This window comes from Phodopus roborovskii, unplaced genomic scaffold (assembly GCF_943737965.1).
Source record: "Phodopus roborovskii unplaced genomic scaffold, PHOROB, whole genome shotgun sequence".
Lineage (NCBI taxonomy): Eukaryota > Metazoa > Chordata > Mammalia > Rodentia > Cricetidae > Phodopus > Phodopus roborovskii.
Window position 1 is genome coordinate 18,123,102 of NW_026125295.1, and position 25,174 is coordinate 18,148,275.

Consider the following 25,174-nt stretch of genomic DNA (forward strand, 5'->3'; position numbering starts at 1 on the left):
TGGTCAAATCCATCCCCAGCTTCCTCTGCTGTAATCCTTCCCATATCCCTACCACCACTCCTCTCCCAGGGAGTGTACGCTTTTTAAAACCCACTTACTGCCGAGTATTCACCGAGTACTGCCAATATCTATGTATATGTAAGGCCATCCATTGGAGCATGAACAACCTATCAGGACTTGAATCCCTGAAGAAAACTGACTGTCCTTTCCCGGAAGTCATCAGTTGCTGGTGTGGGACTTTGTGAGCCCTTCCCTATAAATAGCGCTCTTTGAGTTGGCTTGATCTTGTACCAGTCTTGTGCATGCAGTCACTGCCAGTCTTGTGCATGCAGTCACTGCCACTGTACACTGCATGTGTACAACAGCCTCACTCATTGCATCCTGAAAACATTGTTTTGTGTCAGTCTTCCATTATCTCTGTTTCTTATTATCTCTCTGCCCCCCTCTTCCACAATGATCCCTGAGCCTTGTGAGGAGAGGGTGTGATATAGATTTCCTGTTTAGGACTGAGCACTCCACAATCTCTTATTTGCCTCTCATTGATCAGCTGTGAGTCCCTGTATCAGTCACCAACCACTGCCAACAGAAGATCTCTGATAAGGATTCATGAACTAGTTGTGTACATTATATGCAGGGTTTTATGATACCTCAATTATGTCTCAATTTTTAAAGGATATCAAGGAAAGTTAGTTCTACTTAGGGTGTTTATAAGGAAATGAAAATCTGGCATGCGGGTAAAGAATGATCAAAGAATATAAATTCTGACTTTTTAAGATAAATGACTACTAACTGTATGAAGTACAAATTAAAGCAATGAGATAAAATATTTACCTGGAAGCATGAGAAGAAATTCTAAGTTTCCATTCTTAGGTAGAATGTCGTCTAAATGATTCTTCTATGATACTAGTTCTCAGGAGAAATTGTATAGCTTCTCCAAAGCCTTATATTGTTTCCCTGCATTTTCATTTCTAGGAACTTCTCTTAAATCAGTATTTGCTACTTAAGTAGCTTGTAGTAAAGTCCTGTTGACACAGCAACATGCTTCTGCTGCTAGGGAGAAAAGTCAGAGTGAGAAGTACATAAACTACAACAGACATGTGAAGTACATATGCAAAGCCCAGAAGGATGCACTCTGAGGCCTGAGTGATAGCCTTATATTGGCAGGATAATATAATTCGTGTTTTCTTGATTATGCTTACCTATATTTTCAGTTAACTATGATTTACAAATACTCCATAATAGTATCCTTTATGATAATAAATTATTTCTATATTTTACTTTTAAATGTTGCTTATTTTATTATTTTTGTTTGTTTGACACAAGACCGTGCTATGTAACTCAGGCTAGCCTTGAGTTCTTTCCTCCTTCTGCTTCTGTCTCCTGGGTGCCAGAGTTACAGGTGTGAGCCACCATGCTCAGCTGACAAATTCATTTTGTATCCTGCATTTTCAACTGTGAGAAAGCTTCCTGGTTCTTGTTTTGGTTTAGTGAACCCCTCAGCAGAATAAGATTAGAAAAGACAGTGATCCTTGTTCTTAAGACTAGACCAGTGACTCTCAACCTTCCTCATGCTGTGACCTTTTAATACAGTTCCTCGTGTTGTGATGACCCCAGCCACAGAATTTTTGTTGCTATTTCATAAGTGTAATTTTGCTACTGTTATGAATCATAAATATCTGTGTTTTCTGATGGTCATGGGCGATTCCTGTGAAGGGATTGTTCAACCCCCAAACCCCAGGAGTAACCACCCACAGGTTGAGAACCATTGGACCAGAGTGTCATGAGAGCTATAAAAATCCTTCAAAGCCAGGTTCTCACTCTCTGCCCATAGGGGTTGTCTTCCGAGAGGGTTAATATGGCTTGGGGATTTGGTCAAAGCATCAGTGGCAATTGTATAACATAGGACATTGTAAATTAAGATTTTTCTATTTCAAATACAGATATGTATGTACTACCACACTCACATTCAAATGGTATTCTTCCAATTAGGAATTTATGTCCTTTGATGTAACAGTGTCTTCTCCCATTTTCCTAGACAGAATCATGAATAAACTGGAGGATAAGCAGGACCAGATGATACCATGAAGAGAAGTTTACAGGCCCTCTATTGCCAACTGTTAAGTAAGTTCATGCTGTGTTTATTCTTTACCTGGAATATGCCAAGGTTATCACTTACTGAGCTCCAGGATCTCTGTGGAGGAAGACCAGAGTTGGGTCATTTTCCCTCTACTTCATCTAGATAAGCTACCATGCATCAAGTTGCTCTCACGTCTTAGGCATCCATCATACTGGAGAGCCCATTATAATTCTAGGGCGACTATAAAAATCATTAATTCTAATTGCACATCAAAAAAGGTGAGCGTTCTTTGTTCTATGGTACAATATAAGATGTTGCTTTGTGATCTTGTCTTGATTCCTCATGGGAAAGAACTGGTAGATTGTATTTTCTGGATTTTTGTCACATGGAACCTGATAGGCCTTGGGAACTACACAGCCTTTGGCTTGGAATGTGATGCATAGTTATGCATGCTTCTCAAGCAATGCGTGGAATAAATGTGGTTTCTTGGAGTTGTGGCAGATAAGGAGTCTGGTGTTGCTCATGTGCTTTCGGGTTGTGGCATAAAGAACAGTTAGTGATGGTACTTGGGATGGGAATAGCTACTAAGTTGAATGTGAAGCCCAGTTCAGCCCATGCCTTTGATGCTCTGGACATTCACTTGCCACAACAGATGCTGGCCACTCTGAGTCAGAGTGAAGCCACTGATTTTGAAACCTTGTGCATGGATCTCATTGTGTCTGTCTAGCCTGGTGGGGAGGGAGATGGAAGACAGGTCTTTCCTAAACCAAGCAGGGTCTGACTTTTCTCTGAGAGAATAAAATGAATCAAATGAAAATTATTGAGATGCAAATCACTAGGCAGTCAGCCGGCAGAATTTCTGACCCAGGTTAGATTGTTGTAGCTTGTGCAAAGCTCTTTATCTACACACAGTTTTGGGCCAAGCGTTTTAATTGGCTCATTTCTTCTGTTGAACTCTAATCCTGGAAACTCATAAGGCTTGTTCAGCATTCTGGAAAGTTGCCAGGCTTTAAGGGGACATTCTTCTGTTCTTTTTTCCTGTGTGATCAATGGGACCATAATGTTGTTTGTTGTCCTCTCTCTCTCTCTCTGTCTCTCTCTCTATCTCTCTCTGTCTCTCTCTCTGTCTCTCTCTCTGTCTCTCTCTCTGTCTCTCTCTGTCTCTCTCTGTCTCTCTCTGTCTCTCTCTCTGTCTCTCTCTCTGTCTCTCTCTCTGTCTCTCTCTCTGTCTCTCTCTGTCTCTCTCTCTCTCTGTCTCTCTCTCTGTCTCTCTCTCAGAGGGGGCTTTACAGACAGAATAGGCTATGCCATAAAGAATTATTAAGTCTACTTTGATCTTTGATGGGAAAGGGTATCTATGAAAGATAAATAGTCCCCCCTCCCGGTACACACATATGCTACCTCTCAAAGAAGGGGGGGTAGGCTTCACCATAGGGATATTGGGGCATGGCAAAGCAACACAGCAGATTTGAGAGGTAGAAAAATGTTTGAGGAATCACCTATGCTGAGTGTATGTCCCACGTCTGCATATTACTTAAAGCCATGCATTATCTGAAAGGCATTGAATAAATTATTCTACCATTCAGTGTTAAGCCTAATGCTACACAGTGTCCATTCTTCTAAACTCTAAACTGAGCACTATAAAAGTCAGAGGGGCCAGACATCACCTGGACAGCTATAGGCACCGATGGTCCATGTTTGCGGAAATGCTGAGGGACTGAAATAGCACTGATGAGGGGTAGGTCGTAACCATCACTCAACCTCCCCAGTTATTGACATGTATAATGACTCATATATGTTATTGGCATCCAGTTGTTCAGTGTGGTAGCCTGAATGTAATTGGCCCCCATAATCCTACAGGGAGTGGAAATATTGGGAGATGTGGCTTTGTTGGAGTGGGTGTGGACTTGGAAGAACTGTGTCACTGTGGGGGCCGGCTTTAAGGTTTCCTATACTCAGAATACAGGCCAGTGTATGAGTCGACTTCCTGTTGCCTATAAAGTGCAGGACTCCCAGCTATTCCTCCAATACCACACTTAGCTTTTCCGTAGATTATAGGGATCTAAACCCAGGTCCTCAATGCATCCATGACAAGCACATGCTCCTCATTCTAGCCCAATCTAGAACTTGGATCATACAGGACTCTGTAAGGATTTGTTTTTATGACCATTCTCCATAAAAATCTAAGATATCATTAATGTAAAAATCACTGTTATTTCATGAACCACTAAGAGAAAATACATTGCTTAAGCTTTCGCGTGTCATCAGCTACATCTTGCACTGTAGAAACAGGTGCATGGGTAACATACATAGTTAGTAGCCGGATTGTGGCTAAGTGGGTAACGTAGTCAAGTCTTAGCCACTCAGATCTCCTTTAGGACCGAGCCTCATCAAAGCCGTCTGTAGTCCAGGCTTCCATGGACCAAGCCTCATCAAAGCCATCTGTAGTCCAGGCTTCCATTCTGGTGGGTCCCTGGAAAGCTGGAGAGAGATCAGAGGAACTGGGTTGTCACACACTGAAGTTGGTTCATATCTTCTGTCTCCATGGTTTGTTCCTCCCAACAGGTGAGGGGAAATCCTCCCTGAGACTGAAGAGGGGGACTGATGTAAATTATAACTGACACTATTGACCCTGAATGTTGCCTTTCAGATGTTACAGGCAATCATACAGCTACTGAGGGGAATGCCCAAGGTTGGGGTGATGGGGGCATCACCTCTCGTAGTTTGCAGAAGACTACCTTCTCTTGCCACTGCCTGGTCCCCATGTAGTGTAGCAGTGCTGGATTCTGGATGAAGAATGGATGAGTTCAAATCCTGGCCCTTCTAAATTATTAGGACCAATTTCCAAACAAAACGTAGCAATTTGAACATGCTTCCATGGTTTAACAGCTCCTGGACCATCTCTCCCTTGCTTATGCTTTACCCGCCCAGCAGCTGTGATAACTCTTGACCCTAATTAGTTGCTGCTGTGGGAAAATGTTAGAACTTGGTTTTCTATTTCTTCTTCACTTCATGCTGAATGTTTGCTTGCTTGCTTGCTTGCTTTTTTTCAAATCAAAAATTGGAGGCTGGATGTTTTTCCCTTCATGAAGAGATTTGCAAGCACTCTCTAGGGATCGGACAGGTCTCTGTATCTCTGAAATCATTCACACACATTTGAGGCAGAAATGCTGTCAAATGTTACCCTAGGCATGCATAGCTTTTTAAGGGCTAACATTGGTTTAACCCTTTTATGGCTTTGAATACCTTTCATTATAGGATTAACAGGGAATGTTCACGGGAAGTTGTGCTCACATTTAGAAACCCTATTGGCTCTTATAAATAAATCCAGTTTTCTATATGAAAGACTCTCTTACTAAAATATATGGGAGGAGAAACAGTAGGGTTTGGCTGTAAAGGATATACTCTGAGTTAAATCATGTGTTCTGATCTTTCCCCTAGCCTCTGACCAATAATGTAACTTCACAGAGTGATTTCTCAACTGTGATGCCCAGATGAGAGGATAATGTCTACCTTGATATGTACTCATGAGAGATAAATGAGAAGGGTATAAAAATGTTCCAGTATTATAAAATATCCTTCAAATATGAACTGTTGCATTGTCAGAAATTAGCGATATTTAGTAAATAGGATTTATTTGCTTAGCAATCCTATTTTAAAGAAAGGAGAGAAATAGTCTGTATTACTCTGCCCAGTTGCAACTCACATGGGTCCCCCTCACCCTAAAGTACTGCATTGTGTGTGTATGTGTGTGTGTGTGTGCGTGTGTGCATGCGTGCGTGTAGCCTTGTTCAACAGGACATGTTAAAACTTGGGGTTTTTGTTATTCTGAAAAAGAGAAGGTTAAGCAGGGTTTGTTTTGCCTTTTTTTTTTTTTTTTCTCCAATTTAAAAAGTCATTTTCCCCATCAGTTCATTTGTACTTAATATCAGAGTTTTCAGAGACCTGAGTCACCAGCTTTGTTAATGTGTGGTAAATATTAGAGATTTTTCAGGGCAGAACCCAAAAAGCTTGCAAACCCATTGCCTCTGCAGCCTCTCCATCCAGCTGCTCCCTCCTCTCCTCCCTGCCTCTTCTTGAGTCCTTGTCATTGACAGCCTTTTCCTTGTGGTTGCTCCTGGGTGTGACGGTTTGCCAGCCTCTCCCCTCCTGGGGCTGTTCCTCTGCCACCATAGTCACCCCAGAAGTGGCTCTCAGGTAAATGTGGCTTCGCTCAAGCTGCACCAGAGCACTACCAGGAGCAATGGCTTGGGGCGTTACCCAGATAGCAGAGCAGAATCATTTCCAGGGTACCTGCTGGATGGCAGCCTGCTTTCTTCTTTGCAGTAGAAGGTAAATGAGAGAGGGGAGGGCTAGATGCTCTGAAGTGAAACCCCCAAGGCACAAATATGGTAATGGCCAAGATGCCAGCTGCTCTCCTGAAGATCTCTGAGGCAAGGCCAGCCCTCCACCCTGAGAGAAAACCAGACTAGGGCAGCTTTCCTGAACACATGGAGTCATAGCTAAGCAGTTCTCACACAACAACAACAACAAAAAAAAGTTCTGGGGAGAACGGATGCTCGGATAGTCAGCTCATTTCATTCATATGGTACGGTTATTTTTTCCGTAGGCGTAGGTGTTAAATGATTGAACTAAAAACTAAAATACAGTAACTTGCTTAAATTGGCTAGCTATAGAAATTTCATCCAGAAAAAAAATCCCATATTTCACTTGGTCTGATATTATCGGGATATTCACTTTTCTCATGACAAGTATCATAGAGAGTGATGTGACTCCTGAGGGAGTCCTGTGGGTCAGCTTATTAAAAAGAGGTCCCCAGGAAGAGTCACAGAAGGTGGGGGGGTACAGGAAGACCAGCAAGGGTGGAACATCTGGCTTACAAGCTCTGGTAAGAGACAGCTCCCACTGAGGACTACCTCCCTTATGGAGGCAGAGCTGGAGTCTGTATTCCTGAGTATGCCAGTCATCAATTGAGAAAGACAAGGGCTTGCCAGGCACTGTCCACATAAGCTTGGTGATTTCACATGTTAATGTACATGTCGGACATTCAGGACGGTACCATGAGCACTGGGCCATTCTCCTTACTGTCCACATCACCTCCTCCCTCCCCTCCTATATCTCTGATCACTTGTCTTCCATTACAGAGACAGCTGGTGACGGTTGATGATGTTATTAATGCATCAACTGCATCCCTTGGCCAGAGATGTAATTGAAATTGCTCCTGGATATAACACCCCTGTTTTATTAAGTTGTAGTGATGACTATGACCTGGTATTTTATTCTTTTATTCCTTCCCCTGTGGAACCTACATTTCTTTAGCAATGCCATCTCACAGATGAGAAGGAGCTCTTTTTGGTTGGTGATGGTGGGAACTGAACACAGGGTCTTGCACATGCCAAGCAAGTATTCTGCCTCAAAGTTATATATTTATCATCATTAGTAGCCATTATTATCTTTATTATTATTTGTAGTAGTGGGGGTTGAATCACAGATCTTGCACATGACAGGCAGGTGTTTGGAATCATCACCAGTCTCAAAATCCAAATTTCTTTCCCAGTCCATGGATACTTTATAAAGTTCTAGGGCCAGTGAGATGGCTCAGCAGGGGAAGGTGTTTGCTGCCAACCTTGATGACCTGAGTTCAGTCCCTGGGACATACGACCGAAGGAGATAACAAACTCTCAGAAGCTGTCTTCTGACCTCTAAACCTCCACGTAGCAGGTTTACACACACACACACACACACACACACACACACACACACACACCAAATAAATGTAATAAAAAATTTAAACCATGACTTTATGAAAAACAAAATTAGTTGTAGGGTTCTATGGCAAGTTATAATGTAACTAGGAGAGGAGGAAACAGCTGTGCAGATGTTTCCATGAGGAAGTCTCAATGGACACATACCCTTTTGTATCCAATAAGGAATAGCGAAGTTGACTTCAATGCTCCCTGAGACTGGGTTGCATGGCTGCCATTTGCTTTTGGAAGGAAGCAAAGGACAGGTGAAGAAAGGAAAGCATGAGAGACGTTGTTGCTAAATCCCAACTGACATTGGGCAGAGTGTAGCCATTTGCTGCCCTGTCCTTTCCTCTGGAAGGAGCTTTATTCTTTACTTATATGGAAATCATATATTCTTACAGTCCAAAGGGAGACCCAGTAGTTATGACCACTCCTTAAATGGATAAATAATGATACTGTGGCCACCCTGAGTGGATAAGCAACATGGCCAGACCCCAGCCTGGCTGATATGTGGGAAGGAGCTTAAGTGCCTCAGAGGCAGGGTGCATGCTGGGTATCCTCTCCTGTCACCCCACCCCACCCCTGACCTATGCTCAGTCACACCAGCTTTGTTTTGGTTTTTGTCTGTCTGTCTGTTTGTTTTTACTAGCACTTTAGCCTGATCTCTGCTCAGGGCTTTGGGGCCAGTCATTCATACCATTCTGGCATCCCTGTCCCCTGCAGTTCAGACTCTAGTCCTACAGCCCAGCACGCCACATCCTAGTCTCTCTGTCACACTTCCCTCAAGTTCTACCTGGCATGCTGTGATGTGATGCTTCTCGTGACCTGGTCTGTTTGTCACTTACATGTCCCTTTGGACTGTCAGCTGAAAGCCAGCACAAGCTATTTTCAGCCTACAGGAGTGCCTGGTGCTTGAATGTTCCTCTTCTGCTGACAGTGGCATTAGGCAATGAGATGAACTGGACAGAGGACCAATGAGCAGGCTGTTGGATAGTCAGAGGGAACCACAATCATGGTGTATGTCACGTGTATTCCCAGACATGCGACGCAAGCCACATGGCTCATTTAAATTTTTCTAGAAGCTACATCTGAAGTAAAGGTAAGTGAAAAATGAATGAGATCAATCCCAATATCACATCCTATTTAACATCATGTGCCGTGTCTTTACATGGCCCTGCTCTCAGAAGCCTGACCAGGGCAACATGGGAATGAAGGAAGAACTGACAGTGGACACATGGACAGAAAAGCTGGGATTGGATGGTCTCAGCTCTCTGGTGGAGAAGCTGCAGCATCCCCAGAAGCTCAGCATGTTTATCATGTGGTTGAACAGAGAGGTGGGGTTGTTGCTTTATCTGAAGGAGCAGGATTACATACAGATAGCCAAGGGCATGGGGTCATTATATATAGCTGAACAAGGAGGTAGTTTTAGCTGATCTTCATAGAAGCATTCTCTGTAGGGGAGAAGTCTTCAGGCCTTAAACATCTAGAAGGAAAAAGTAAGAAAGGTATGGTGTACACCTTCTGCACAGACTGTCAGCATTTGCACGAGAACCAGGAGAAGGTCTTGTCATCTCTGAGCTTCACCTGGGGAATTCGTCACCTCTCCCATTGGAGTCCTTGACAATGCTGTGTTCATGTCAAAGGGTGCACATTCACTCAGTGCCTACACCGGGGCATCCAAAATATTATTTCCATATGAGACCAATACTAAAAAGTGGCTAGTCATTTTGCTTCCCCTCACATGCACCTACCTGTCCTTCCAAATCTCATGGGAAGTTGTAGAGCACATCTCAACTTAAATACTAAATCTTTGTCAGAAGCATTTGGCATTTTGATGTCAAAAAATGGATAATTGCAGGGAGGTAGGGGGCATGCTACAGGAGAGATAGCCCAGACAGAAAAATGCTTTGCCACTCAAACTCAAGGACATGATCCTATCCTGGGATCCCTAGGGAATGAAAGCCAGGTATGGTGACCCATATTATAATCCCAGGATTGATTGGCAAGGTAGAGACAGGAAGATTCCCCTGGCTTTCTAGGTGGCCGGTGTAGATGGTGGGTGAGCTCCAAGTTCAGTGAGAAACATCTCGAAGCACAAAGTGGAGGAGGGATGGAAGAATTGGGGCATCAACAGCTGGCCTCCATGGGCACACACACACAAGTAAACATACACAACACTACCGCACACTTGCTTGCACACACACAAACTTACATATGTTCATGTAAACAATCACGCATACAGGCACAGAATTGACAGTTCTGAGTAGGCTTTTAGAATTTTTTTTCTATAACCAAGTTATCAATCTTAAATTTTAAATGAATTATAAGTGAGGGAGTTTTTTAAATTGGTTCCTCTATTACACCAGCACATTTTGGGTCTGTGTCAGTTGCTTCAGGCTGTTGCTGAGGAAGGCGCCGCAGCTGCTCCTGCATGAGGGCAGAGTCCCACGTGGGCAGAATCCCTGGGACCGTGTCTATAACCCATCAACTTCTTGACTGACATATGAAGAGAGAGAAGTGGAGAGATCATTTTAAGACCTTGAGAGTTCTGTTGTTTAATTCTGGTTTGTTCTGGAAAGGGCAAAGCCAGGGCCCTTCTAAGGTGTCCATGGATCACAGTCATCCAAGGCCAAATGCAAAGCAGTCCTCTGGAGATCTACAGAGAGCATAGGTCTATTCTAGAAGCTTCACACCCACACCGCAGAGACATAGGATGCTTCTCTGCAGGAAGATGGGTTTCTCAATGCCCTGGAGAGGTTTGTTCTCTTCGGGCAAAGCGTCTTCGTGGCAACCTTTCCTGGTTTCCCTTCTACAAGCTCATGACACTAACAATTAAAAAATACTGTTTCATGATATGTAAGTCCCTCGGGAGAAGAACAAGGGTCAGTGTTATGCTCTGAGTCATCGATGTCACAGGCTTCTGTCACGGCTCTAAGTTAATTATAAAATGACAGTCCTCGTCTGCTAAAGGCATTAGCGCACTAATTCTGATTGAAATGTCCAAGGCCACATGTGCAGATGACCAGGGTGCCTGACAGACAGAGCTGAAGCTTGACATGGCGGGAGTTACCAAGAATTGAACCTTGCAGAGAGAGAGCTCACAGGAGAGAGTTCTTTCCTAGTGGAACAAACTGTCAAGAATGGTATCCTTAGAAGAAAATGGGACTTTAGAACCTTCTCTGTCCTGGGGGGGGGAGGGGCTAGTAGGTTCCTTTCTGTTTTCATTAGCTTTTAACAGACTATTTTTTAAGACATTTCTAAGCAGCCCTAACTGACCTCAAACTCAGGGGAGTTCTCCTGCCTCAGCCTCTTAGGTGCTAGGATTACAGGCATATACCACTCTATACCTGGCTTCTTTTTGGGAGGAGGTGGGAGGAGGTGTCTTATGTAGACCAGGCTGACCTCAAACTCAAATGAGGCTAGCCTTGGACTGCTTATGCTGCCTCTGCCTCCTGAGTGCTGACATTACACCACTCCCAGTTCCTTAGTAAAGACCTTATTCTGGGTTAGACATGGTACTTGGAATAAAATGTCATGAGTCCAGAGATGGGGTTTAACTCATTGACAGAGTGCTCCTGTGTCCTACGAGAGCGGTCCTATGTTCGGTCCTTCAGACATAAGCCCTGACCTGAGAGCACCCGAGCTCCCAGGAGAGAGAGGCCTCACAAAAGAACTGTAGCACAGACATCATTCTTTTCTGTCCCCTCCTCAGACAGAATGCCTGCTAGATAACTTTGTGGAAAACTCTAGGATGATGGATGCAAGGCATGGTTTCCACCCTCCAGAAGTAAGCAGTCAAGAGGGCAGGTACAAAATAGGAGGATAAAAGATGTCATATTATAGGATATGGTAAAAATCTATAAATCAAGTCTGTTATTGAATGTAAACTTTAGTGGAAAAGGCAACATATGAATCCACTTTCTGGACCTTCATTGTATGTTTTAATTGGTATCAGACTTAGGAAATGGCAAGTGTTGTTCCCCAAAGCCAGCATTACAAGTGACAGGAAAAGGCTTTTATATTTTACCAAGCTGTCTCCCATCCCATACAGTGACATCCAGTACTCCTGACAACCCTGGTGATGGGTGTCTATCACCATGTTACTAATAAGGATTCCAAGCCAGGCATGGTGGCACACACTCGAATTCCAACACCGAGGAGGAGGAGGCAGGGCAAACATGAGTTCAAGGTCACCCCCAGATACATACTGAGTTTGAGGCCAGCCTGAGTCAGCTGAGACTATGTGGCAGGTGATGGAGAGGCAAACCCAAAAAGCTAAGTGTCATGCCCGAGACAGCAGAATTAGGAGGGATCTTAGATCCATGTTCTCTGTCTTCAAGCCCGGAATCTTCCCGCAATAAAGTTCTGAATCACAGCTTTTGCAGTAGGAAGATCACACAAACCCTGAAGAAAGTGGGAGCATCCTAGTGGAGTTTTTCGAACAGCTTTGGCAACCCCAGCCAGTGATCTCCACCCTTCTTCTGGCAGTCTGCATCAGCTTGTCTTAGCAGCCTGTCAATTAGTCTTGCTGTCCACACCCACCCATCCTCAAGATCTATTTGAAGATATAAATAGGAGGATTGACTCTGAAGTCAGCCATTGGCTGGGCAATATTTGAAAAAAAAAAAAAAACTGATTGCAACCTTAAGGCATAGGGCCATTGCTTTTAAGCTGATGGATCCGTATTTTTTTTTTTATTAGTTGTTAATTTTTGGTTCACAAGTTCTGGTTGTGCCATCCTTATGTCTGTATTTTTAGAAATCCTAGATTATTATAGAAACTGTGAAAAAAAAAAAAAAAAAGATGGGAAAAGAAATCTGGCTCCCAGTGTAACATCCGCTTAACTCTTTCGCCTTCCTCCAGCCCTCAACAGAGGCTGAACCTGCCCCTGATGCTGAATCAAGCTCCCATCCTTGGGTTGTTGCTAAGGGAGCCCCTGGAAGATGGGACAGTTTCATGTCATGGCTGGCTCTCCTCCTCGCCCAGCTGATTCTGGATACCCGTTGGGTCTGGGGAGTAAAGTGAGGGAAGGATACACAGAAAGGCGGATGGCTGACATCCAGAGTGTGAGATTTCCGCCCGTTCTCCATTAGCAGGCCAGGCTTCAACAGACCTCAGAAGCCTGCTATAAGCTCAGCTCGGGGTTTCCTGCTGAGTGTCTCTGGATGTCTTCTTCCAAGTTTGATTCGCTCTCCCACAGGCCCCCAGCTCTGAAGGCCTGCCTTCCACAAAATGCTTACCTAGCACAGTGACAGGGACCCTGACTTGCCTTGATGCTTTGGGTATTGCCTCGGCTCAGACTCCACAACTGAGCTGGTGTTTCTGGCTCAGATTAAAGTTGAATGCTCTAGACCCTTGTGGACATCGTGGATGTGATATCACCAGCAGTGGTGTCTACTGCTAGGTTGCTTTCCTTCTGCACAAGTCTTAGATCTTCCACATCCTCAGTGCCCGCCTCCATGTCTATAACACACGGCTCATTAGTCTTCTAGTGTGCAGCATCTGAAAAGCACAAATTATTTACTTTTATTATTATTATTATTATTATTATTATTTGCCTTTCTTCCTCACTTTCTCTCTCTTCCTCTTTCTTCTATTTCTTATTTTAAAATTTTGTTCCTGCAGGAGAAAGTTAATGTGGTTCATTAATGTAATAATAAATGCTTTGCAAAGCTAGGTTTGCTGGCGCACACCTGTGATCCCAGCGTGTGCAGGAAGCTGAGGCAAAAGAGTGTGAGGTTCAGGTCATAGTAATAACCTGTCTTTAAACCAACCAAAAGTACTAAATAAGCCTAGAGTCTCAGCGTAAAGAGATCATGGAAGGAGGTCATCACTGACTTCAGAGATGTCATAAACAAACGTATGAGAAGATGGAGAAGTTTGTGAACCATCCTCACTCTTAAATAATAATATGGTAGTTTTATATCACTGTTTTGATTTACTATTTAATAAATTTACCATAATAGCATAAGTGTCTTCAGAGGCCCACACTATATAGTAGTCTTAGAGTGCGGATGGTTGGACATTTGAAGAGTTGTAAACATCTTGTATAAACCCTTTGATTGACGCCCTAAGCAGTTTCTGCTTACTGCACAATTTATACCTGTACGGAGTCTAAAATTCAGCGATGGCTCTACTCATTGTACATAAGTGTTTATATCAGAAACACTCGGAAGAAAGTAGCCACACCTTAGTGATGTGTTTTCAGCAAAAGCACCTACACTAATGAAATCAGCTACTGAGTATTTCTGTTGCCATGACTACTCTGTTGCCATGGGTACTCCATTGCCACACACGATCGCCCTGAGCATCCTTTTCCTGCAACTGATGACATTTCAAACTATGGACTCAGCTATCAGAGGCTCGATTTTCTTGAATTCTCCTTTGTACTGAATACATTTTCTTTTAAGGAACAAAGGACATTTAAGCTCTGAATATGTGGTTAATGTGCATGCAGCAGAAAATTTTAGTATGAAAAATAAATTTTAGTTTATGAAAAATACAGTTGCTATATGTAGGCCTGAAGAAATAGGCCTCCGTGGAGTGTCAGTACAGTAATCTAGAAATAGCAGCCTCAGGCTCGTGCGTATGCAGGACTGTGCTGCAAGGCGGGTTTAAGACATTATGCTCCCAGTGCTAGACAGGCCACTTGTGTGGATAGCAGTAGCTCATCCATAGAGCTTTCTCAGTGTGTTTCCAAATTATCAAACGGGTATGTAATGGGTATGCTCAGACTGCTTTGTGTCTTCCCCGCTTCTGCAAGTTGTCCCGAATGAAACTGAGTGGCACAAGGTGTCATCATAAACTCACTGCAAGGGGGAGGAGACTTCTTATTATTATTCTTTTTTTTTTTTTATGACATCTTCTCAACCTTGGTATACTTTGCTTCTCAGTTTTCATCCTTTTTATCTCTCTCATCTTGAAAAATAGGTTTACTTGACTTGGACCCACTGGTTTAAAAATCATAGAGCTCATTCCTGGGGCAAGAAGCCCTGTGCTTCTGTTTGCTTGTTTACTTGCTTCTTATTGACTGCACAGCCCAGGGTTTTGTAATGAGCTGGTGAGCCTCCCAGATAGAATTCAATGCACAGTGGGCAATTTCTGCAACTGAATCAGATCAGAAGATATGCATGCAACAAATATTTGAGGGCCTCTATAAGCTATGTGTGAAATCCTGGGTGTGCCCTTGTAAGTTCAAGCAGATCAATTTTTAAGATTTCTCCAAAGCAAATATTCACAGACACTTACAAGAACTTACTATGGAGCCTCAGCAAGAAAACAGGGTCTCTTAAAACAGTTTTATGCCAGGCCTGGTGGAACACTTAAATCCAAGCATGAGGGAGGCAGAGGTAGGAGGGTTTCTTTATGAGTTCAATGCCACCCTGGTCTGTGTAGCAAGTTCTAGGCTAGACTTAGCTACATAGGAAGACCATATCAAGAAAAGAAAATTGTTGAAACTTTTTAAAGCTTCATGTAGCCAACCAGTAGATATCTGGTTGTTTTTCCATTTGTTTAGTTAGGGGATTTTTGTTGTTGTTGTTTGGTTTTGTTTTGTTTTATCGGTAGACCATTGGTGGTCACAATACCTAGACCACCATGACCTAAAATAAAAACAGTTCATTTCTCTTGTTTTTTTTTTTTTAAAAAAGAAGTTCAGTTTTATTTGTTTAGTTTACTCTCTCTCCTCTCTCTCTCATCTCTCTCTCTCTCTTCTCTTCTCTTCTCTTCTCTTCTCTCTCTCTCTCTCTCTCTCTCTCTCTCTCTCTCTGTGTGTGTGTGTGTGTGTGTGTGTGTGTGTGTGTGTGCGTTTAGAGACCAGAGGACAGCTACTGGTTGTCGTCTCTAGCTGCCTGTGGGATCCAGGGATCCAACTTGGGTTGTCAGGCCTGTGGAGAAGTGTCTCAGCCTGCTGAGGTGCCTCTCCAGCCCACAGAGTTTGTTTCTTACAAGTCTCAGCTCTGACTGCCTCTGAAGTGTGCCCAGGAACTGTAGGTTCTTCCATCTTATGATCCTACCCTCATCAATGTTTGACCTCCAAGATCATGGCAGAGAGAGGAGAGAGGCCACATTTGTATGACCCCTAGCCTTGTAGTGATGTACGTGAATACCTGCCCCACTGTATGAATCTGGTGGCATGGGTGCCCCCAGATGCAAGCAGACTGGGAATAATTGTGATTTGGCATCTGCTTCCCAAGAACAAATGTACTATGAGAGGGAAACATGCATCGTGAGTAAAAACGTAGTAATTTCTATATTCTTTGCATTAATCATAAAACTCTGGAGAGTAACTAATAATATGAGTCAGCCTGTCAAGTGTCAAATTTGTCTGACAGCCTGTGGCACAGAGAAAAATTAAGACCATGGATATGTCTCTCAGACACAGCAAGTTCTAATCTGGTTGCCATGGAGCTCCTAAGCACTGTGTCACTATAATGGCTTCCCATTCCAGAGTTCTGTTGCCATCACTGTCATCATCACCCGTCTCCTGGTGTGGGTGGGTATCTTGGAAATCCATGAATGAGTGAACAGAAACACCTTAATTTCACATTTCGACAGACTTGAAGGGTAAACATTACTTTTGTGCTGCTGAAAAGTAAGTTGTAAGACATTTCAACACCACTGCACTAGGACTGGAAGAGTGGGAAATGAAATTTGGGGTGAATAGAAATGAGGCCACTATCTAAAATTATCCCTGTTGTGTGCCGTACGACACAGGGACAACACTTACATTGCAGGCTGTGGGTTGGGTCCCCCTGGAGTTATGTGACTGATCAGTGGAGGACATGAATGAAAATTTCAGTCGAGGAATAATTAGAAAAACAGTAGCTCATGGATCTGGCGCTGTAAGCTTGCTCAGCTGGTAGCTTCCTGGTAGGTTGTGCTGAGGTTAATTCTGTTCAATCCTTTTCTTGAAGCCATCTGTGAAGAAGTCTTGCGTCATGGCAATTGTTGTTGTTTTCCTGTGGAGAGATGGAAAGTCAAGAACTGAGAGCATTACAGGAAGGGGGAGGACAATCGATGGGGACAGGTGCATAGAATCCTGCCCTCTTTAGAACCATGTGGATGGATAGGCAGCCTCTCTGACCTCTGATCGCTCATCTGAAAGATGGGGGCAAAGACAAACTCTCTGTGTCTGTGTCCATTGATGGCTACGGGGAAGGTTGCTGAAGAAGGTGCAGTTTGCTTAGCAAATCCAGTTCTGTGGTAGCTCAATGGCAAGAACAAATTATCTAAAAGTCAAAAATGTGGATTCTAGTTCTGGCTGTGCTGGTAACCTGCTCTTGAAACTCTCACCCACCAAGCTTTGATGGACCCATTTATAAAGCATCTTCCCTTATTCACCTACACTAATCAGGTTTCTGGAGGAAAAAAAGATCAATAGAATGAATATCTATTGAGAGAATTATCAGATTGGGTATATGCAATGCAGTCTGGGTACTGGATGCATGCAAGAGAGTTTGAGAACCCGGTAGCCGCTAAGTCCATAGGGCTAGATGCTTCAGTAATCCCATCCTGATACCAAGGGTCTAGAAGATTTCTTGAGAGCCACTGGTTGCTTCTGATGTAATACTAGTGGCAGGCAGCTCAGCAGCAAGACAAATTGGGTAGTTGACCTCAGTACCAAGATATGAAGGCAAGCCAGTAAAAGCAGAAGCATTTGCCTTAGGCCTCTTTATATCTGGGTATCCTGAGACGTTGCTGCCTACATTTAGAGTAAGTCTTCTGACTTCAGTTAACCTAGTCAAGAAAGCACCTTCCAGGCATGCCCAGAGGCTTGCCTCTTGGATGATTCTCATACCACCAAAGCACCTATGAAAAGACTGAGTAATCTGATAGTTCATATTTTGGTGCCTGCTAATTATTTACAATTATCTGAAGTTCTTATTTTAACCAGGTAGTCAGTCAATCAGTCTGTCTTCAATCAACCCTCTTCTTGGCTGACTGGTACACATCTTGCTTGTTTCCTTGTGTATCAGGTAACTCTTGGGTGAGATCTCGGACATGGATGAAGTTAATCCAAAACCATCTGGAGGCTGCTTACCTGAGAATACCTCCCTAACTAGGAAACCCCCCATTTCTGGCTGCTCTAAAGATGATGCAGAGTCAAGTGGCTTGTGTTGATGTGGTTGGGAGCTTGGCTGGGTTCATCAGTTCCAGCTTCCCATATGGTAGCTGGTCCTCAGGCTACCCACAGGAACCATGTCTCTTTAGATTCCTTTCTGGAATTATTCTTGTGACATATTTAACACAAACTAAAAGCCTAGGTCATGAAAAGGTGCATCTATCCCTTGCGCTCAACAGAGGTTTCTCTTGTGACAAAGTCACATTGACAGGTATGCACATTGGCGTCCCTGTCACGGGTACTACCATTTTCCTAGATAGTCATTTAAGCTGCAAATACATAAGAAATGTTTCTTACATGTTCCTTTACGGGATATTGGCACATCTGATGCTACTCTCATTTTTATAATTTAGTCTTTCAAATTTCTGATGGGCTGCTTTCCACATCCCATAGAATCTACCAGAAACACTGCAAGAACAGGTCTATTACTATCTTTTAAAAAAATCCTTGATATGAACCAGAGGTGGTGGCACATGCCTTTAATCCCAGCATTTGGGAGGCAGAGGCCAGCCTGCTCTACAGAGTGAATTCCAGGACAGGCTCCAAAGCTACAGAGAGAAACCCTGCCTCAAGAGACCAAAAATTAAAAAATAAAAGATCTTTAATATGTATAATGACTACACCTGAGCAACATACACTAGACACTGGAAGCACACTTCTCAAGGTGACTAACAGCTAGCCAGCAGTACCTTGGTCAGTAATGGAAAGTGGTGAAATTAATGAGTGGCACTGAGGACTCCTCTTACAGCCAGAGTAGAGTTCACAAAGCCAGTCAGAAGGGTGCTGCGTTGCAGTTTTCTGCATGACTGGCCACAACTGAGAAGGCAAGGATTTTCCTATGTGGCAATGATGGGCTAACTGGAGAAGACTCGTGTGTCTTTACTTACACTCCGTTTCTGTTTTTAAATAACTACAATGTGTAGGCCTGATGACACCCAGGCCAACTTTTTTTTTTTTTTTCATAGCACATTGAAAACTGGAATAGTCACTCATTTAAGTTTCTTGTATTATCCAAGAAAATAAAAAATGCATTGATTCCCCCCCCCCTTTAGAGTGACAGTGCCACAAAGGTGGCAACATTTTCTAAATGGTAGAAAGATTCATGAATTCCAAACTAGTAAAATCTACTCAATGAAGTAACAAAAATAGAATTTTCTGGGCCCACAGGAACACAATCAAGAAGAGGAAAAAATGGGACAGAGAGAAAGTTGGATAAATAAAGGAAGGCAGAAATAACCCCAAATATCAGAAATGTACAATAAATATAAATGGGCCAAACTAACCAATTAAATGCCCCCACCACTCAATTTATAAAACCACACATTAGAGCAAAAACAAGAAAAGGATGAGAGACACAAGTCACTCAGGTAGTCTTACTGGTGGCCACACGTGGCATTACAGCCTGCCGAGAGGGATGACTAAACATAATGCCTGCAAAGGACACCATGCCTATACCTGTCAATGCTGATGTCAAAATGTCTGCAAGACATATTACATCTTCCTACCTGTCTCTAGGGTAGACGCAACTGGAAGTCTTTATCGATGCCTCTTTTGAGGCTGTGTCTCTTAATATTCATGACCTGAGTCTTCTACGCAGTTCCTATGTTATACAACAAGCACCTCTTTCATGACCCAAGATGTCACACTCTGGTGAGGAATGAAGAGCTTGTCAGGTTATTGAAGGATTAACTGTAGACTCGTAAACCATCCCAGAGTTACAGGAGATGAGGCAGCATCATCAAGAATTTATCAAAGTGTTTCGTCTCCATTGCTGTGGACAGATTTCATTCTCATTCTGTCACTGAGAGTTTATAGCCAGCTCCTGAGTCACTGCAAATGTATTATTAATAATCCTTAGGAAAGCGGGCATTGTTGCCTGATTTTAGAGCATTGCTTGAACAGTGGGTCCTGGCTTCGTAATAACAGTGTCTCTGGTAACTTGATCTTCTTGAAACAAAATCTGAAGAAGTATCCTGTTTCTCCTTCCTGTTCTTTGACTTCACTCATCTTTTATTTGAAAATATATTAAAGCTTGCACTGGCAAATTAGGCTGAAGATAAAACTACCTCTGCCCTCCTTCCCTTTGAGAGCCCTTACTGAATAAAGAAACAGTTGACATGACATAGACATTAGTAATGAGATTGGTTTGTTTATCTACACTGGATAAGTCAGTGCTAGGAAGCTGTAACCTGGGCAGAACCATGTGATTCGGGAGATAAGTGTGGGGACTTCTCTTGCAGGTGGTACCCTGTGTTCTGGACACCCAACACTGAGCAGTGCCCTTCTTGTAAAAGTCAGTGGTCTCGGAAGCCTTTACCAGAACCCCAACATGGAGGAGGATCCAGTAGGGAAGGGATCCTCTATATGAACAGTTGCTTTCATATCTTCCCCAGGGACCTTACAGGAAAGGTGATGGCTAGCGCAGGTCTCAAGCCTCTGAATCCCGTGGTGAAAGTGGCCCTCACACTTGCTATGTGTTAAATGTCTATGCCCCCCTCCCAGAGTCACCTGGTGGAAATCTTAAGCCTTGAGGCGACACTAGTAAGAAGAGGGCACTGTGGGAGGTGAGTGAACCATGAGGGCAGAGCCTTCTTACTGGGGTTAGAGCCCTTACTACAGGAGCCCCAGAAAACTACTTCAGCCCCCCCACACACACACTGTGATGATGCAGTGAGAAGACAGTGTGTGCAGCTGCCAGAGAAAGTCGTCTGAGACGTAAACTCCTTTCCTGCTTTCAGAACCTTCTTAGGACTCCTAGATCTAATAGACTGTATCAGCAGTGTCGATTAGAGGAACCTGGGAGGCCAGGTGTTACAGAAGACCATGTATTTCCATTCCAGACCCTGCCGTTTCCTAGTGGGGAGACCTTCGATTCTTTTCCTTTGTTATTAAACGAGAGGAAGCATCCCTCCATCTGGAACGCCCAGGGAGGCAGTGAGTGCAAAGGTCTGCACAGCAGCGGATAGGGTATGGGGCTCACATTTACTGCCCTCTCACCCAATACCCCTACTCTCCGCTGCCCCCCCCCCAGTTCCGTTGAAGAACATGAGGTTTTGCATCAGGTGTCCAATAATTTGGAGTCAACTTCTTTACGGTGCCAGGGCTTGTTATTGAGCGTAGAGCCCAGCTAGTTTACAGGCCGGGGCCTCACGGGGGACCCTGTTGCTTCAGGAATTAACTCTGAGAGAAAAGACTTCTCCTTAGAGTTGCTGTGATGGGAGCAGTCTGCTGACCTGTGCTTCCTTGTGTCTTGGGAGATATTCGAAGAATTCAAGTGTAGGTTTGGGAGGAGGGAATTTTAACCCTTTGTGCTCTGGTGATAGGAAGATAACAGGATTTTATTGTGACAGTCTTACTTGCCTGTGAGTTGACACTGCTATCCCTGTCTTTTTCTCTTGCCTCGCTTTTGCACCTTCTCCTTCATTAATATTTTGCCTTTTAAAGTAAGCATGCAAAGCCTTGGCTTTCCTTATGGCATGCCCACACATACATGCCATTTGACCTGACTTTACTCTGTACTTTATCGTAGATTTTTTTTCCCCTCAAGGAGCTAGTCGGCCCACTCTCACACCCTGTCTCCGGTGATGCCAGCCTGACACTTCCTGTATGCCTGTTTCTGAGTCAAGGCCATATCGGTTCAGTGCTGTGATGACTTTGAGCTCTGACAGGGCTGTCTGATTTGTTACTCATGCTTCCCCAGCCTGGAATGAGAGGCTAGCCCTTGCTCTCTGAGAAATGGACTTATGGGGCTGTAGAAAGCCCCTTACAGGGTTCTGGGAGACTCGTTCCCTTATACAATACTCGAAGAAACAGTGAAGGAAGCTACTGCAAAGTAACAAGTACTGATGTTCTTTCTGGACCTGCCTTCCTCCTTGGCTTGGTGCAGAATGCTTAGAGAGCAGACATTTCATGTCTTTATTGCGGCAGTAGGTTGCGTCATTCCAGCGCCTATGAAGCAGAGGCCCGGTGAGGTTAAGTCATATGCTTGCGATTAAGTTGGCTTCAAGTGAACAGTAGAATTAACCTTCCCTCTCTGGCCTCTGACTTCAAGCTTAGGACTCTTTTGGCTAGTCTGCATCAGCACTTGCAGGGAATAGGTTACCAAAAGGAACGTGTGAGTCTCAAAGAAAGAGCATATTTGAACCCTGACCTGGGACTTGGTGACTTCATAGGAAGACACTTTACCACTGGTGCAAAGAAAAGTGTCCTGTACCCAGAGAGTGGGTATGATTTCTGCAAATAATACAAGCCTCAGAGAAATGGGGCACACAGGAGCTGAGTTCTCTGAATGGTTCAGAGGACAAGGGGGAAGCTTCTAGGTTGCACCAATCAGGTGGGTTCCCACGTAAGGCTCTATGCTCCTCGAGAGAGATCCCAGGAGAGAAACTGCTGAGCCCAGTGTCAAGGAGACTTAGAACTGACTTTGTGGACATGGCAGCTTAGTGAGACTCCCAGCATGGCTTACTATTGGGTGTCTGCCTCATATCTAGTCCAGTTCACCTGCAACTGCTTAGATCTTGCTGCTTTTTCGGAAAGAATATGAAGCACTTGCTACATGTTCAACTTTAGTCTGGTGATTAAGATCAACAAGAGCTCTGGATTTTATAAACTATTAGGGACCTAGAAGATAACTTTAAAAATCAAACCAGGAGGTTTAGCAGGTAGCTGGTCATCAAGAAAGGCATCCCAGAGCACATGGTGCCAGGCTGAAATATGAATGTGAGAAAGTGGTTTTCCTTGCTCGAGATTAGGAAAGGCCATCCTAAGTAGAGGGATGCCATGAACAAGGCCCCAGAGACATGTTTGGGTGTTGTTGGAGCATAATGAGACTATCTGGAACCACTAGGTATGCAGGACCTGACAAGAAAGGCCACTGGGTTTTAAATATAGATAATTAAGAAGACATGGTGGTTAGACTTCATTGTCAACTGAATTGGATTGAGAAGGACCTAGGGCATTAGCAGAGCACGCCTCTGGATGTTTCCAGAAAGAGTTCACTAAGGGAGGAAGGCTTGGGAGATGCCTGTGTCCTTGTGGGAGTCTTTACAAACAGACCATCACAAAGTCACACCTCTCTGGATACCACATAGGTTAAAGTCTATAACAGACGTGGCCGCAGTTTAATTTCTCAGTTGCTTTTGTTCTGTCTACAGCATGAAAAGTTCAGAGCATTTCCCTGGCTTCTCTCAAGGGAAAGCAGGGCATCTCCACTCCTCATGACTGAGCACCTGTGACGATTCACGCCCTCACTCATCTCAGACAGTCCAGATCCAATAGAAGGGGGGGGGGGGAGTGGAGACAGCTCATCAGAGTGGGGCTTGGTTCCTTTTTCCCATATTTCACCAATCCCTTGTGAATTTCATGTCATGCACCCCAACTCCACTCATTTCCCAGCCCTCCCACATCCTCCCTCCATCCCTGTAACCTTTCTCCAAAAGGAAACAGAAAATAAAAATTAAAAAAAAAAAAAATCTCTCGCCACGTCATCGGGGCCAGCTGTCTTACACCCATGCTGTGCTGCCCAGGCTAGAGGTGGGGGTCAAGGCCATCTCTCCTGTGTCCACATCACATTGACTCTACCATGTGGTAGCTGCTGAAATCCAGCTCAGCGTGGTATTCAGATATCAACATGGCCTCGGGCAGTAGCCCAGACCAAGGAGGTCCACATGGTCTTTGGTGGTGACACGGCCATGGACATCAACACAGACTCCTGCTATGGAATGGCCACGGACCCACATTGGGCCCTTGGCAGCAGAACTGGTCCAGATATCACCATGGCCTCAGGTGGCGGTTTGGGCCTCTCACATTGGGCTATTCCTCCTTTGTGGCTCCAGATCCGCCTCTCTGCATAGTGCACAAACCGCTCTATCCTTCTCCCTCTCCCATCTCTCCACCACATACTTGCTCACCATAGTGGCACCCACCCCTGCCGCGGCCTCCGGCTGTCTTGGGATTGCGATTATTATGAACACTGCAGGCATTATCTCTGTGTCTTCTGACCACTTTGAGGTGAGCTGTTCTGCTCCATGACATTCTCCTCACCATGACAGACTGAAACCTTCTGGAACAGTCCATCCTTCTTCAGTCATTTTTTTTTTTTTTTTTTTTTTTTTTTTTTGGTTAGGCATTTCAGCATAGCAACGGCAAGCCTGACCGACTGTTGTAGTCACTGCAGAAATATAAACAGAGAAATAATATTTCAAAAATATAACTGGCTGCTTCATGCACCAATTATATTGATAATAGAGGGTGAGAGTCATGACAGCATTAGGAGGGGGTTACAATGGTCAGGTACAGGAACTTGGACTGGTGTGGTAGTCATGGAGATGATACAGAAGATGAGGAAACATTTTGGCCAAATCCTCCACCCCTACCCCCACCTCCATGGGTAGGATTTGCTCTTGTTTAGTCATCAGGGTAAAGGTGTCCCAACCAGAAAGGTTTTAGGTCCTGAGTTCCCCATTAGTTACAATGCTTGTCACTAATTGAGCTTAATAATGAAAAGGGAGTAGCAAACATTTGATGATCTCAATATGACTGGCTATTACGGTATCTATGATCCTGGGGAAGTTGGAGCAAAGGAATAGTGGGAAATCATAAGGAAAAACCATGACTCTCAGAACATGGGAGCTGTTCAGTTCACTCATATGTAACAGCTTCTCGGTCTCTTTGGACATCCATTCATGTTTGTAATAGATGCAGCAGCCCTTTAATAAGCCCTTTCTGAGTGGCTTGCACAGGAATAATCCAGACCATTTCCTTAATGTGTTTCAGAAGGCAAGACAGACATCTCCACTTTCTGAACATTCATTCCTGAGACTTACTAGTAACCAGAGGCAGAAACTATCCCTGGATCCTGGGGTATCTAGATAACTCCATTCTTCCCTTTCCCAAGATCCAAGCTATGTTACCTGATTCTTGACTAGTGCCATTTTAAGAAGCTGTTAGTTCCAATAAATGTAGGATTGAACCCCAAACATTTTAATGAAGCCACAAATCAAGAAACCGTAGCATCTTTCTTTAAATGTCCCCAGGGTACATTCTCCACATGGTAGCAGGTTCCCTGTGGTGTCACAGTGCCTGCTTCAGACAGTCATGGGCTCTCACAGCCTTGGGCCAGCTCAGTGCAAGCCAGTGTGGAGAAACTTGACTTTCTTGCTCAGATCCTGGCACGTCCGTGTTGTGTTCCCTCCCTGCCTCAGACTCTACCTTGATCATACATGACAT

General features: G+C 44.0%; 1 protein-coding gene across 6 annotated transcripts in view; it reads left to right on the forward strand.

Annotated features, from left to right (window-relative positions):
- Window positions 1-25,174, forward strand: part of Tmem108 (transmembrane protein 108) — a 256,615-nt gene that overhangs the window by 138,764 nt on the left and 92,677 nt on the right. For 4 of the 6 annotated variants that reach the window (XM_051205973.1, XM_051205986.1, XM_051205965.1 and 1 more), the window contains exon 2: window positions 2,036-2,121. In XM_051205973.1, coding sequence (XP_051061930.1) covers window positions 2,082-2,121 — 40 coding nt within the window. In that variant the 5' untranslated portion in view covers window positions 2,036-2,081. The remainder of the gene's footprint in view (window positions 1-2,035; window positions 2,122-25,174) is intronic. The other 2 variants (XM_051205977.1, XM_051205994.1) reach the window with 1 other exon arrangement.